General features: G+C 36.5%; 1 protein-coding gene and 1 long non-coding RNA gene across 5 annotated transcripts in view; one reads left to right on the forward strand and one right to left on the reverse strand.

The window, feature by feature from the left end:
* LOC125270760 (potassium voltage-gated channel subfamily H member 7-like) overlaps positions 1-17,071 on the forward strand; it is a 122,776-nt gene that overhangs the window by 86,844 nt on the left and 18,861 nt on the right. The window contains exons 10-13 of the mRNA XM_048194680.1: positions 3,463-3,715; positions 10,112-10,317; positions 10,433-10,517; positions 12,867-13,082. Coding sequence (XP_048050637.1) covers positions 3,463-3,715; positions 10,112-10,317; positions 10,433-10,517; positions 12,867-13,082 — 760 coding nt within the window. The remainder of the gene's footprint in view (positions 1-3,462; positions 3,716-10,111; positions 10,318-10,432; positions 10,518-12,866; positions 13,083-17,071) is intronic.
* Positions 8,859-17,071, reverse strand: part of LOC125270761 — a 36,220-nt gene continuing 28,007 nt past the window's right edge. For 3 of the 4 annotated variants that reach the window (XR_007185456.1, XR_007185457.1, XR_007185458.1), the window contains 3 exons: positions 12,853-13,162; positions 10,383-10,494; positions 10,158-10,296 (listed from right to left, as the gene is read on the reverse strand). This is a non-coding gene — a long non-coding RNA (uncharacterized LOC125270761). Of the gene's footprint in view, positions 9,952-10,087; positions 10,297-10,382; positions 10,495-12,852; positions 13,163-17,071 lie in introns of those variants that run through there. The other variant, XR_007185459.1, reaches the window with a different exon arrangement.

The raw sequence follows: 17,071 nt of genomic DNA on the forward strand, positions 1-17,071 counted from the left end.
AGACGTAAAGGAGCGACTGCATCTAATGTGCTGGAAAAGAGAGAGCCAATAGTTTCTGTTGCAGCATCGAGTTCTTCTAAGTTGTCAGGTATACTAAGGCGATGAAACTGCTCGGGGAGATTATTTATAAAGCAATCTTTAGTGGTAGAAGTGATGGTTCTACCATATTTATCCATATCACACAATTCTGACTTTATATCTCGCAATTCTGACTTTATATCACACAATTCTGACTTTATATCTCGCAATTCTGACTTTATATCTCACAATTCTGACTTTATAACTGGCAATTCTGACTTTATAACTCACAATTCTGACTTTATATCTCACAATTCTGACTTTATATCTCACAATTCTGACTTTATATCACACAATTCTGATTTTATATCTCGCAATTCTGACTTTATATCTCACAATTCTGACTTTATATCTCGCAATTCTGACTTTATATCTCACAATTCTGACTTTATAACTCGCAATTCTGACTTTATATCTCACAATTCTGACTTTATAACTCGCAATTCTGACTTTATATCTCGCAATTCTGACTTTATATCTCACAATTCTGACTTTATATCTCGCAATTCTGACTTTATATCTCACAATTCTGACTTTATAACTCGCAATTCTGACTTTATAACTCACAATTCTGACTTTATATCTCTCAATTCTGACTTTATATCACACAATTCTGATTTTATATCTCGCAATTCTGACTTTATATCTCACAATTCTGACTTTATATCACGCAATTCTGACTTTATAACTCACAATTCTGACTTTATATCTCACAATTCTGACTTTATATCTCACAATTCTGACTTTATATCTCGCAATTCTGACTTTATATCACACAATTCTGATTTTATATCTCGCAATTCTGACTTTATATCTCGCAATTCTGACTTTATATCTCACAATTCTGACTTTATAACTCGCAATTCTGACTTTATATCTCGCAATTCTGACTTTATATCTCACAATTCTGACTTTATAACTCGCAATTCTGACTTAATATAACTCGCAATTCTGACTTTATATCTCACAATTCTGACTTTATAACTCGCAATTCTGACTTTATAACTCGCAATTCTGACTTTATATCTCACAATTCTGACTTTATATCTCACAATTCTGACTTTATAACTCGCAATTCTGACTTTATATCTCACAATTCTGACTTTATAACTTGCAATTCTGACTTTATATCTCACAATTCTGACTTTATATCTCACAATTCTGACTTTATATCTCGCAATTCTGCCTTTACATCTCGCAATTCTGACTTTACAACTCGCAATTCTGACTTTACATGTCGCAATTCTGCCTTTACATCTCGCAATTCTGACTTTATAACTCGCAATTCTGACTTTATAACTCGCAATTCTGACTTTATAACTCGCAATTCTGACTTTATATCTCGCAATTCTGACTTTATAACTCGCAATTCTGACTTTATATCACGCAATTCTGACTTTACATCACTTGCAATTCTGACTTTACATCTTGCAATTCTGCCTTTACATCTCGCAATTCTGACTTTACATCTCGCAATTCTGACTTTACAACTCACAATTCTGACTTTATAACTCGTAATTCTGACTTTATAACTTGCAATTCTGACTTTATAACTCGCAATTCTGACTTTATATCTTGCAATTCAAAAAGTCAGAATTATGAGATAAAAATTCGCAATTATCTTTTTTATTTCATAGCAGAAACAAGCTTCCATAGTAATGTATGGAAAAGAGCAGAAATAAAAAAGTTCTAATTTTGTGATCCACAAAAAAAAAGAAAAAAAAGAAGAAAATAATATGTGTTTGGACTATAAGGGTGACTAAATATCGAGAGTAAATAATGGCAGACTTTTCATTTTTGGCTGAACTATTCCTATAAATGATCTCTGAAATGCTATTTGAACATGTTATCACAGTATAAATGTGTGTTTATGTACTGAAAGCAACACTTGTCTCTCTCCATGTCTGCCTCGTATGAAATGGACTGACCTCATCACCCTGGGAAGAGCAGGAGGTATTTATATAAACGCAGGACTCATCTTCATTCATGTCTTAGCTCTTAGTCTCTCTCATTCACATCAACCTTCACTCTGTTCTGGACATACTGTACTGATGCTCATCTCAGTCGCACAGTGCAGAAACTCTCCTTCATATTTAACACTCTCCTTCAAGGTCTTCTAGCAGGAAATGCATGTTTTCAAAAATTAGTTTTGGGCTAGGCAATATTTATGATGGTACTTATTTTAGACATCTTTTTTGCAACCAACTGATGCATATATCCTATATTTTTTTTCTGGTGATACGGTCTTTAAAAAACCAAATAATAATAGTAATAATAATAATAATCAAATAAAAAGATTCTATTTGATTATTATTATCAAGATTATTATTATCAAAATATTTATTTTTGGGCTGGGGCATATAAATTAGAGCTGTCAAGGAATTATTATATATATATATCTATATATATATATATATATATATATATATATATATTTTTTTTTTTCAGCATTTTGATACATATTTTAGTATTTATACTAAGAAAGCACATAAAATAAAAATAAACTGACCAAATAAAAAGTGCATCAAAATGCTATATTTTTCCAGCAAAATCATTGTCAGTATATTGCAAATATTGAAAATATAGCCCAGTCCTTGCATATCCCATGCTAGCATGAATTAGCATATATTAGATGGGGATCTATGGTAGCCATTCTGCTTTAGATGAGACTTGGAGATTAAAAGTTGCTCTTGTTAAAGCAAGTCTGCATGTTGCTAAGAAACTGAATCATTTCTGTTGGCCATTATTGAACCCTCATTATTTCAACTCTTTTAATTTATGATTGCACTGCTAATATGAGCACAGTAGTTGGCACTTGCATCATTAATCTGTCTCTTTCTCGCCACTTTAGCTGTATGAATACTTTGGCAGAAACATCATAATGCAAAATAATTTCATTAGCAGTGGAAAAAACACCAGGAATCTGTTCCAAAATCTAATGAACTGTCACTTCAAGGCATCATAGAAGAGCTCCTGTCTTGAAGGCTGCATCACATTCAATATTTCAAAATATTAATGTTTTTACTTTTGATCAGATAAATGCAGCCTTGGTGAGCTTAAGAGACTTTCTTCAAAAACACTGAATAATCTTACCCACCCCAAACTTTAGAACAGTAATTTCTGTTCAGTTTTGTTAAAAACTGTACTTAACATTCGAGTGAGTGTTATTGTTATTATTATTAGTGCTGTATTGTTAGTGCCAAACAGCAGTTCACTGAAATCAATTTCAGTCAGGATGCTGCGAGTGCACATTACTGTGTTGGAACAGAGCCTGTAACACCACAGAATAACTAACAGTGTAATTATAGATAATGTCTACACTAATGTGCTTCCTTTAATCTTCAGTGATGGATCTGAAAGAGTAATTCTCACGTCTCTCTGCAGGTCTTAAAAGGGTTTCCTGAGTGTTTGCAGGCAGATATCTGTCTCCATCTGAACGATAGTCTCCTTCAGGGATGTAAGGCATTCAAGGGTGCGACTCAAGGATGCCTGCGTGCTCTCGCCATGCGCTTCAAAACCACCCATGCTCCTCCTGGAGATACACTTGTGCACTGCGGAGACGTTCTCACCGCACTCTACTTCCTGTCTCGAGGATCCATTGAGATTCTTAAGGACGACATAGTGGTGGCCATTCTGGGTAAGAGCTCACAAGCTTGTTTTTAATATATGCACACACACACAGACACACACTAACTTTTTTGCTCATCAGCCACTGTGGCTAGTGGTTTTCCAAAGTTACTAGCCACTCAGCATTTTCACTGGCCACAATTGTGGCATTGATACTGCAATATAGATATTTTTTATATTATCTCATAATGTAGCAGCAGGTATATTAGGCTGCTGTCACTTTAAGACCTGATGCACGGATCCATTATACTGTTACACATGCGTTTTCTTTCTCAACTGTTTACGTTTACGTAAAACATAACTGTTTACACATGAATACTCGCAAAGATCGGCATTTTGACATTATTGTGTGTGTATTTGACAGTTTAAGAGCAATAAGCAGTGAAAAATAACTCAATTTAGTACAGAGAGGTGGCTTTATGTGCACACACTTTGGGAGTGAGCACAAAATCTGCGGGAATGAGTAAAATTATGCGCAATCCCACGGCGAAATTCAAGCCCTGTAACACCAACAATATTCCTCTGAAGCAAATGAAACGAGTGAGTGAGGGGAGGCGGGTTTGTGTGTCAACTCGCTGTCGGAGAGACGAGAGAGAAAGAGCAGCTGGTATTGTGTAGCTATTCTGTAGAAAATGAGTATTGGAAGCGTATTTCAGTATCGATATGTATCGAAAAATCTATATTTTTGAAAACAATACATTGCACTTTTTAAATCTTTTAGAACATTATAAATGCTTTACTGTCACTTTTGATTAATTTAATGCATAATTGCTGAATAAAAGTTTCAGCAATTTCAACGTTTCTTTAGACATAAGTCTAATTTTTTTGTCATTAGTATTCACTAAGTTACAGTTCATTTTCTGAGAACTATCAGATTGGAGTTTGTTCAGAGGGAGACGAGAGATCACGCATCATGTTAGTTTTCTTTATTTTACAAAAAGCACAACATTTTGTTTTTACTCTGAGTATACACAAATAAAAGAAGATATTCTATAGTTTCAATTGATATATTACTTATGTCTCTATGACAAGAAATGATGGAGTATTTTATGTCTGTTTTGCTGCAATGTGAAAAAAATCCTGCAAAACGCGCCGGCGCGTTACCCGACTCCAGAGAGTCTTTCCAAAAAAAAAAAACTTTTTGGCCTCCAAACTTTTGAATGTTGGTTAGAAGGAAATTTTGAGATTAGACCTCTTGGAGCTTTAATTGAATATCCCTGCTCTAGATATTTAATTAAGAAATCACTTTTTTACTTATAAATGACTATTTTAATCAGAGGTAGACTATTTTTAAAAATCATACATAAGAATATATTTCATTGTCTCATTATTTCTCACTGTGCTCTTGTGATCGATGGTTGCTGAATGTTTAGTAGCTTGAGTTGTGTGTGCGCTTGCTAAAAGCGGCCTGCAGATATTACTGCGTCACAGCCGCGTCCTGTGGAGGACTTTCTGCCTAGGCATGTTGTTTACCGATGCGGCGGTTAGCAACGAGAGCGAGAGAGGGCACACGCTGTATCTCCCAGTGGGTAGATGTGCCATTGTCCTTACATGCTTAAACACAGCAGCAGAGAGCCCAGGTGCCCAGGGTGCAGTTTGCTCTGTCTCCAAATCAAAAGGCAGAGTGAAACGTATCCATTATTGTTCTCTCAGAAAATGTCAAACAGATGAGCATATTCTCGAAACAAGCCTGTCTTTTCTTTTCAGGGTTTTTGCATTGTGTTCCATTCTGTGCCTGGAACCGTGTCTGATAAGAAGAGGCTTCTGACATTTCTATTAAGTGGCTCCTGCTAGCTGTGTTTGGCATCTTCAAAGCACAGGAGAGAGAGAGAGCTGCACTGGGCTTTTTATAGCTAACGGCCTATAGAATGCAAGTGCACATTAGAGAAGGTGAGGGAAAGAACAAAGGAAAATAACTGTAGATCCTGTCTGAATATGAATGGAATACTAGATTAGTAGTGGTTGACATGAGTTTTTTTTTTAATGGCATATGCTAATATTGATAACAAGATCATGACTGATATTGAGTTATACAACTTAATTAAAACACATGAGATGCACACATATATGCATTACCGTTCAAAGGTTTTTATATAAGAAATTAATACTTTTATTCAGCAATAATGTATTAAATTCAGTTTAAAAGTATCACTGTTTCCACAAAAACATAAAGTGGCACAACTGTTTTCAACAGTGATAATAATAAGAAATATAGCTGAGAGCAGCAACTATCGGGGTTCAAGCACTTTAAGGCCTTTAAGCACATGCATAAAAAGGTATTGTTTCATTTAGCAAGCCTGTAACCATCTCAATCATAGACCATTTACAGCCAATACAGGCAGTTTACCATAGGAAACATGGTTTTCAACGCTTTTAACAGTTATAGCCACCTATGGTCCGATCTTCAAAAAATTTGGCATGCTTTTTTAGAATTTTATGCTCACCTATTCTTGGTGAGTCTTTGTTTAGGATTAATAGGCTTTTGAGTGTATATTGACACGCCCCTTTTCTAAATTACCCTTTTATAGCTATCCAAAGGGTAAAGTTCTTTTTTATAGTTCCGATTGGGCGAAAAAACTAGTTCGCAAAAGTAAGTTTATTATATAATCATGAATATTTAATGAATGATTTGATTGATAGCAGTAGTTCTTGAGGCAAATTTTTTCAGTATGAGAAGATCTATCAAATGATATGAATATTGTGTATATGTGTGAAACACCAAGTGATTACAGAGGCATAAAACTCGTTACTGCCACCTAGTGGCTGATTTCTTTCAAAATTCTTACAGACCTCTAGGACCATGTGTTGAAATGCCTACAGAGTTTCGTTCCAAACAGCCTCCGTTAATCTTGTCTGATAGCTGCTCAAAATTCATTGGCCAATGTTTTTTGAGACATGCCAATGTCCTCATAGACAATCATGGCACCTCGGACAAAGACACTGCATGCCAATTTTCAAGTTGATCGGACTAACCGTTATAGCCATTATATATATTATATTATATTTATATTATAGATATAGCCATTTTCATGTCTTTTTGCTGTTATAGCCAGTCACCGCGTCCTTTTTACTTTGACCAAAGATTGAGCTCTTACATAGGTGTGCCGTCTGGTGAAAATATTTTATTCCATTCACGAGTTATAGCCATTTTAGTAAAAGTGTCTCCACCCACTTCAAGTGTTTTGGCGGCCCTTAAGGACCGTGAATCGAAATTTCAACTTTTTATGATAATTATTGACAATCAGACGAAAGACTACTTCGCAAAAGTAGTCGCAATCCAAAATTGTTGTTATATAGCTCAATATGTTTAGTCTTATGGTTTAAATCTAATTTTCTTGATTTCAAGTCTCTGAGAAAAACACTATTTTGTGAAGTAGCTAACATAACATAATCAGACGCAGCTTTGTTTTTAGTAACAGTAATACAGAATTTTCTCCATCATACAATACGTTTTAAAATTAATTGCATGCCATTTATCAACACAAGCCATCCAGCATTTAATATGATATTGTAAAATCGATCTATCTTACTGCAGTGTGTAACAGTGTCTCACAGCAGCCGCCGAGCGAACGCACAGAGTAACGTTATAACATCATTTTCAACACACTCAAATGTATCTAATATGATAAACAGAGCTGCGTTACCTCATACTCATGACCGGAAAAGCGGAAGCGGCGCCGGCGACTGTGTCATAATAAAAATCCCGCTGCTCGTGAGGCGTGAGTTGCGCAATCGCTCCAGCTCCTCGCTCAGCTCCACAACACTCGCTCCTGCTCTGCTTCATACTACAGTAACGCTAATAATCGCATCCATGAACATGATTTCTTCCTGAGTCCTATCCCTATTCTTTTCCACCGGCTGTGAGGTGAAGACCACATGTCCCAAGATTCAGCTCTCATACTTGGTGTCATCAAGCTACGCCTTTGTTTTAAATAGGCCTCTAGCGGACAGAAAATATTACATAGTGCACCTTTAAAGCAAGTCAGGTCACTCGGTGCCCATCTTGGTAATGCGGTCGGCAGATTTCAGCCATATGCTTAGAAAGGGAAAGATGAAAATCAATGTAAATTTGACAGTACTACCATAAATGCTGCTGCTAAATCTCAAGAAGACACAGTCCACTTGAAGGAGTGAATGAAAACGAGTGAGTGAATTCGGACACTGAGTGCACCGGAAAGGGTGTTTTGCATAGCGTGTCTGACAGGTGTTCTTAACTTCAACACAGTTTAAAAGCTCTGTTTTTTCATCAGATGAATATTCGCTGGCTAATCCGGTGACATAATAGGGTCAAAACAAAGAACAGTGCAGACAGCCATGGGGAAAAGTTCTTAAACCTCACAAAGTGACTATTTAAACTGAAATGCTGTCGATAGAGCTGAACTCGTGTTGAACCCTGAGCGTTCGTTTAATAATGTTCTTTGGATCCATTAAAAAGAGTAAGTGCTTCTCATCTCTCCTCTTCCCCACTGGAAGGGCCCACAATGCTTTGTGTCTGCTGCTTTATGGTGAGATTTAGAAAGGTATCAGATCCCTTATGAACAGCTGTGTCAGGCATTTTAGCCAGTTGAGTTTAATGTCACCTGCAGCTCAGTCACGTCTCTCTTATTTAAAGCAGAATCACTCGGTGGGCCTGACATTTACCCGAGAAGCGGCCCAGCTGAGAGCCCGCTGATTTTTGAGATAAACTATAACTTGAATGGACTTCGGCGCAGTACTGTGGTGGCATTTTTGCCATTTTATAAAACATAAGAGGCAATGGTAAGGAAAAATGTATAATTAAAATAAACTAAATTTGCACTTCCTAAAGGAAGAGCAGTGCTTGTAAAGGTAATCTTGTAAAGATTTTTTATTGAGCAAGAATGTATTACATTGATCAAAAGTGACAGTAAAGTCATTGATAATATTACAAAAGGTTTATTCAAATAAATGCTGTTCTTTTGAACTTTTTATTCATCAAAGAATCCTGAAAAAAAAAAAAAAAAAAACATATCAAGGTTTCCACAAAAATATGAAGCAGCAAACTGTTTTGAACATTGATGTTTCATATTAGAATGATTTCTGAAAGATCATGTGACACTGAAGACTGGAGTAATGATGCTGAAAATTCAGATTTGATCACAGAATAAATTACATTTTACTATATATTCAAATAAAGTTATTTTTTGAATTTTACTGTATTTTTGATCAGCCTTGGTGAGCAGAAGAGACTCTACAAACATTTAAAAATCTTACTGATCCCAAACTTTTGAAAGGTATAGTTTTTCATTTGTCTCTCTTCTTTTATAAAATTCTTTGGTTCTGCAATAATGAAATGCTGCATCACAGCTGTCATATCACTCAGCACACGTCTTGTTTTCAGCTGCACACAAGAATCAATAGTGTAATATTACATGAGGTGGCTATAAATTATTAAATATATGCAAGGAAGGCAAGACCAATTACAATTCAGAATGCAACTATATGCAACTATATGCCCGATGACAACTATATGCCCGATGACAACTATATGCCTGATGGCAAGTCAGCGTCATCAACTGCGAACATGAAACAGAGAATTCAGTGCTCATTTATATCAGGTGTCAAGCAGTGACTGGCCAGACTTATTACGAAGGACGACGTGACATTAAGTCTTCCTGGTAGATCTTGCGCTACCGCTACCGCTAACCGCAGACACCATCATTACTGTTATTATCACTGTGTATCAATTCTTGAGGAAGATCCGGAGTTGAAATTCAGAAATGGTTATGGGTGTTTCGTTTCTGATACACACTGTAAGCAGTCGACCAGTCACAACAAACTGAGCCATCTGACCAATCAGAGTAGAGCAGGCTCTCAGTAAGGAGGGGTTTAGAGAGACCAAATCCTTTATTGAATGTTTCAGACACTGTGAGAAAAGAGGTGATGCTGCAATGTATATTATGAGAAAATTAAAGTGCTTTCTGACCTTGGATGAATGTAAACCTGTAATACGAGACTTCTAAAACACAATCAGGAGTCTTTAAAATAGCATAATAGGTGCACTTTAAACCATTTTGTAATTCAAAAGAGCAATTCAAATCCTGTATTCTGTGACCTTTAAAGAAAGGCAAAAGAACAAACAGTTGTTATTCAACGAGAGGTTGAGGGTAAAAAAAAAAAAAAGCAACATATACCTGACATCATCCGATTCATATTCCCCAGAGATAAAGCGTACGCTGATAATCCGCATGCATTCTGTCCTAAAATGACCTTGCTTCCCCAGACACACTTATAAAGACACAATCAACATCTGAAATCCCATGCAGACACATGCTAACACATGCATATAGATAGATCTCTAAGGAGACACAGTGTGATACGTCTTCTGTGACACAGATGTGCAAATAAAATAAAAAAACCTAACCTGAATGTGTCCTTTGTTTTCCAGGTAAGAATGATATATTTGGAGAGATGATCCACCTGTACGCTAAGCCAGGGAAATCGAACGCAGACGTCAGAGCGCTCAGCTACTGTGACCTGCACACCATCCAGAGAGAGGAGCTGCTGGAGGTTCTGGACATGTATCCAGAGTTCGCAGACTATTTTCTCACCAATCTGGAGCTGACCTTTAACCTGCGAGATGAGAATTCAAAGGTACTTCCCATCAAAAGCAAGAAATAATATACAAAACAGATGAAAATAAAGCATTTATCAGTCACCTGAGATTATTATTGCGTGTTGTTGTTGTTGTTGGGCTCCTTCTCTTCAGAGCACTTATTCACATGCCAGTGATTCAGACGGAGAGGACACGAAGAGCCGAAGGAAGATCTCCTTTAAACGTAAACCATCAAAAGGTGAATATGAACGATTGATTACATTACACCATGCCACTGTTGCAGGAACTTAGGCATAAAATGCATAAAAAGTGAGTTTCCTGTACAAAGACATGACTCGATGCCACAGTATGATGCATCGTTGAAGAAATCAACTAGCTAGTCACGACGCTCAAAATCCCCCACAGATCATTTATTATAGCTTGTCAAATTTTCCCCTATTTGGGTGTGAGCAAAAACACACCATTTTTGTGTGTGTCCTTTTAAATGAGCTGCTGCTCCCGGCCCCCTTTCCAGAAGAGGGCGGAGCTTTAACAGCTCAACAACAACAAAGCTGGAGAATCTCACGCAGCCAAAATGAGGATTGTCAGTAACGGTGTTCAGCCTTACATTGTTCAAACCGGAGTCGACACTGATGGAGAGACTCAGGAAGAAGTTACAACTTTTAGACGTTTCTGAATGGTTAGTGGATAAATTTATGTAGTTGCTGTGGAGTTGATTCAACTCATCCACTAGCATGTGCCGTCATGTAAATCTTGTGTGCAAATCCAGCGTTGAATTGACCCTCGTTTGTGAAGCAGTCCGGCATAAAATGATTTGCACAAATATACAGTAACACAAAAAAAGGGTGGGTGGATTTTTACCATTATAGGCTGGTTGTTTACACACACTGTGGACACATATCTGTGTTCAAACACCTTATAAAAGTTCATTTTGCATAATAGGTCCCCTTTAATTAATGCCAGATTTTTGCTGTAAATCAATCTAACCAATCATAACGCCGAATCCGCCATTTTGTCCGACAAAGCAGTCAGGAGTTAGAAGATTAACCTCGGTGGACTTGAAATTGAAAAATAGTGTGTATTGACGTCTTTCCGCATGTGAAACATCATTTCTTCTGATGTTCATTCATGTTTATTTGATGCTATAAATGAACTAGTAGGAAGAGATGATCGGTTCACAAGCCACTTGAGCTGAGGCGCTACAGCAATCTGTCACGAAAACGTTTTTTATTGTTTAATTTCTTTACAAATTACAGTTTGAAAGCTGGGACTTTGTTTAATATCTTAAGTAACCTGCTCTGTCTTGTCTGTCGACGTGTTTTCAGTGTCCTCTTTGCTCCGCGATGTATTTTTCACTCTGTGTGGCGTGACAGCGCCATGACTTGTCGGACATAGCAACAGTAACTAAGGGGGGCGGGTCTTTGCAAAGGGTCAATTAATGACAGAATGTTCATTTTGGGGTGAACTATCCCTTTAAACATTGTTGGGACATTTTAAAACACTTACCGTGGCCTAAATGCACAACTTCAATGACCAGGGAGAACCAAATTTATGGTCATAAAAATGATCTACTCCGTAGTCCAAGGAGAAAGACAATATTTCTTTAATGTGACGAGTTTTTGACCTCATTGACCCCTATTACAAGGAAATTACTGCTTAATGTACTGAGACACTGACTCGAAAGACCATTTTGTTTTTGCACCTCACTGATTATAAAAGCTCTCTATAGATGAGCCCATAATCTTACATCTTGCATACTATAATAAAACATGACCAGTGAAAAGAATATTTCTGTAATGTTTAACAATGATTATGTTATCACCCTTATGCTTGTAGACAGTGTTTATGAATTATGATCAAGGGTTGAGAGAAATTCTGTGCTACTACATTGTTGCTTTAACTTATTTCTTTATAACAGGCTTCTATGGGAAGAAAATGGTTTCATTTGTTAAATTACACTAGTAAACATAAACAACAATGAACAATATTTCTACAGCATTTAATGTTAATTTCAATATTTACTAAAACTTTTTTAAAATCAAAAGTTGTGTCTGTTAACATTAGTTAATGCACTGTGAACAAACATAAACAATGAAGAATTGTATTTTTATTAACTAACATTAAGAAAGATGAATACTTGATGAATACATTTCTCATTGTTAGTTCGTGTTAGTTAATGCATTAACTAATGTTAACAAATGAACCTTATTGTTAAGTGTTACCAAATAAAATGCATTGGTTTTTGTCAAATTATATTTATAGTTTGGTACATTTTCATTTAATATTAAACATTCATACAAAGTAAAAAGATTATTTATTATAAAGACCATACTCACTATATTTTCTTTAGCCAAAATGTTGGTCAAAATAATTTTTGGCTTAATTTCACCATTAAAAGATGCTAAATTAGCTATAATTAGCTATTTTCTTAAAGTTGGTTCAAAGTATAATATTTTTTCAGTGTACTCTGTACATCTGATTTATAGTCAGAGCTCTTTCTGCATAAAAACATGTTCGGTGGACAGTGTTGTTTTTCATCGGGTCTGATCTCGAACACGTTTTGTAACCCTTACCGATCGCCCTGTAGGAGGAAGCCTCAAAGAAGCGGACAGCGAGTGCAGGACGGAGCGGCGAGAGTCTCGTCTCAGCTCTAAGAGAAGCTCAGAGGACCGTCACACCTCCAGAGAGGAACAGCAGAGGCTTCTGGGAGCAGCAATAATAGAGTATCCATCTGTACAGAGCTACCCCTCCACACCGGGCTGCAGTCCTCCCACCGAAGACGCCGAAAAAAAGACATTTGATGGTGAGGTTTCAGTGGTATTTCATCTTAACACCATGTCCTAACCATGTGTTCTTGTTGTCCATTTCTGTTGTGTCTCAAACCTGAAGGGACAAATATAAACACACAAATTCACAGGTTTTTTAAATCAACTTGCATGCCCTCTAATATGTAATAAAGAATTATCGGTTATCGGTATTGGCCAAAATTTTCATATCAGTGCACACTTAAGCCGCGCACACACTTAATGATTGTAAGGCCGATTATGAATGTAAATTGATACTTATGACTGATTGCGCTCAAACGTGTCCAGTCAGAGCCAGTTGCGTTCAGTCTGCGATTACAGTCGGTGTTCAAATTCCATGTGAAAGTATTTAAATCCACTTCAGTCGAAGGAAACAATCGCTGTATGTTGAGCACAGTCTTACAATGTTTTACAACTAGGGATGCACTGATATGAAAATTTTGGCCGATAAAGTCTAATTCATCCTAAACAGAACAATGATGCGTAGACATCACAATAAACATTTAAACAAAGTTTCTTTATTTATAGTCATCCAAGATGTTTATGTCTTTCTTTCTTCAGTCAAAAAGAAATTAAGGTTTTTGAGGAAACATTTTTCTCCATATAGTGGACTTCACTGGGGTTCAACGGGTTGAAGGTCCAAATGTCAGTTTCAGTGCAGCTTCAAAGAGCTCTACATGATCCCAGACGAGGAATAAGAGTCTTATCTAGAGAAACCATCGCTCATTTTCTAAAAAAAAATCCTGGAATGTTTTCCTCAAAAACATTCCATATTCCATTTTTATTTCCATTCCGTTTTTTTCCGTTTTATTTATTTTTTGACTCCATTTTAATGGTTAAATAAAATTTTAGTAATCAAAAAGCATGTCTAATTAATTGAATTCTTAAAAACAATAATATTAATTAATTAAAAAATATATTTTTATGATTTTTTTTTTTTTTTCAGAAGTTCTGTTGTGTATTTAATTTTTTCTGGCAATCAAATGAACGCATACCATGTAATTTATCTTTTAATCATGAAATTAAACTTTTTTGTCAAACAATGTGCTGCACAACAGAGCTTTACTGTTAAAATTTAAACATGGAAGAAACACTGAGATTATTGTTTAAAATATATTTTAATAATTTATTATTAAATTAATTCTACTGTACAACAGTAATATGTTTCTGTCAAGTTAAATCGAACTTTTATTTTGACGGTTTGCCTAGAGCTTTGAGTTTCTCTGTGTTTATGACGGTAGTTTTCTCAAATGAAGCGGTTAAATGCTGATGAAGTGACTTTCAGAGCAGCTCTGGAGATGAATTTGTGCGTTCATATAGTGAGGCGACAGAGGACGAAAACACCGCGAGCGGCGCATGTGCTTCAGCGTTCCTGCGCCCCTGCGCGAGTGTGTGTGAGGCGGTGTGAGGTAAATGAAACTGCGCTTCCGCATCATTCATTTCAGAGTCACACAGGCATGCAGGATTCATGTTTAAATAGTCATTTTGTGGTTTAATATTCACAGACATTAGTCTATATCGCGATTTAATTTACATGTACTGACCTGCTTTTAATTCATTCATCAAAAATTTGACAAATTCCGTGACATTCCGCGTTATATAGTAAATTCCGTTTTTATGAATGGATTCCGCGATTCCGTGATCGCGGAAATTATAGGGCCCTACTCTACTAGAACAGGTTTTCCTGCTTGAATGTTCAAAAAACACATTATTTTCCCCATATTCTCCATTGTTGCAGCTCCTCTCTTCCCAGTCTGTCAGTAACGCTCTGTTTAGTTCTTGTCTCTATGAAGCCCCTCCTTCTGAAAAGAGCAGTGTGCTCTGATTGGTCGACTGGATCAGTGTGTTGTTATTGGTCAAGCGCTTTGAGCGTGTTTGTGAAATGTCCCGCCCCTTTCCATAACCACCAGTTTCAACAGTCTACTAACTAACTCAACCAGGCCCCGCCCCTTTATTCTGCATATGAATTATTTAAATGAGGAATATTGCGACGTGTTCGTTCCCGGAAGAAAACTCAAGACTACAATGGAGGCGTTTCAGAGAGTTCAGAAACAGTGACACTGATATAGAGAATAACTCCCGCTGGAGGGACTTTGTGCTTTGCAGATCTTTTTCATGTTCAAACCGCAACATTACACACTAAAGAAAGATGAACATGGAAAAAAGCATAATAGGTGATTTTTAACTGAAAATTCTACTTTCATATTGTAGCTAATTTAGCTTTTATGGTGAAATTCTAAAAGTTGAGTCTAATTTGCCTGATTTGGTCAGATGCACATGGCTGGGAATTAGAGGCAAATGTCAAAGTCAGTCAAAAACAATGACCGAAATGAAGTCGTCTAGGAGAACTGTGTTCATTATTAGGGATGTGTCACGATTTTCGAATATTCGATTAGTTGATTTAATTATAGAATATCGAATAGGTTGTGCGATTGTCGTCTTAAAAAAATCCTCATGTTTTCAATGGTGACACGTTCATGTAACCAGAGGGTGGCGCGCGCGCTGCCAATAACGCACCTAAAAAGCTGTCAATCAACTCTTAGACAACAGCAGAACATAGACAAGCGTGGCATATAACAGAGACGTCAAAATCAATGTTCACACGACACACGTGCCGTCATTCAAGCTGTTCACAATGATATAACGCGTTTAGGCAGCCTAAAATCAATATGGCTTGAGGTAGGCTTGCTGCGATAGTCGGTGTTGCCGGTGTTCAGGAACAACATCGGTATCATCACTTGTCACCGCTCCCGAATTGGCGATAATTTGAAAGTGAAAGTAAAATTCCCTCGGTCATTCATGGTGCGTGTCCACTATAAGGTGCCGGACTGGACAAAAGCGAGGCGAACGCCGCGAGCGAGCGACACTGATAGTCCACTGGCGAAGAGCGAGCGTTTTCAGTTTATTCATGTGGAAGCTCAACGTAGGAATTAATTGAAAGCACTCGCTCTGCTTCGCACTGTTATGAATGGCCGTGCGGATTTTACTTTCACTTATATTAAAGAACATATTAATATGTTTTAGCACATTACAATCATTATATGGCTTGAGTTAAGACAGCATATTCTCCAATGAATTAAACAGTTTATCAATATCATACAGATAGAAAGCGTGAATGGTCTCTCTCCCTCTCTGTGCGTGCGTGCAGGGGAGGGATGCGATTTTCGAATAATAATCGAATAATTCCCAGCGATTTTCGAATATTATTTTTGCTTGAAATGCCCATCCCTATTCATTATATGGTCTGTTTGGCAGACATCGCTGTCCTGTCTGTTCCCAACAGCCCATTTTGCTTAATAAAGGTTTCGGTCGATCTCTTGAATCCTGACTCGGACATCTCAACAACTCAGAAGCTAAAGTTCCCTAGCTATCACAAATGTCTTTCATTCACAGGAACAGATTTCCAATATGAAATGTGAGTGAATGACATTACATTACAAATCTCTTAATGAGGATTTTTAAAAATCATATTCATTCAGACCAATAAATCTGAGACTGATTTGTGAACCTGTTGCAAAAAGTACAGAAACACACCAATAATAATAATTATAATAATAAGTGACATATTTTATACATTTATATAGCACTTTTCTCTACACTAAATTTAGATAAAAAGTTGAGAAAGCCTCACCAAAAATTTTGAAGTAGTTTGTAAAGCTTAAAGATTGAAATAGTTATGATAGCTAATGAAATATTATAGAGCATAACTAGAAAAATCACAGTCCTCCAAAGTTTTGGAAACACTCTAGGTTTCAATTTCCGCATAAATCCTTATAATTGTTTGGCATAAATGTGTCAAATTTACTTGCAGTTATCAATGAAGAGAAGCATTTTTGTTGTTGTTGTTAATTAGCTCTAATAAGTTTTGAATTATTTTAATAGAATAAAATGCATTACTTTTTTATATAAAATGTTTTATTAGTTTGTCCCTGATGTAATAAGGATTGACAAGGATTTATGCTGATATAGTCCAAAACCCTACAAGCAT

Source organism: Megalobrama amblycephala, linkage group LG6 (genome assembly GCF_018812025.1).
Source record: "Megalobrama amblycephala isolate DHTTF-2021 linkage group LG6, ASM1881202v1, whole genome shotgun sequence".
NCBI classification, from domain to species: domain Eukaryota; kingdom Metazoa; phylum Chordata; class Actinopteri; order Cypriniformes; family Xenocyprididae; genus Megalobrama; species Megalobrama amblycephala.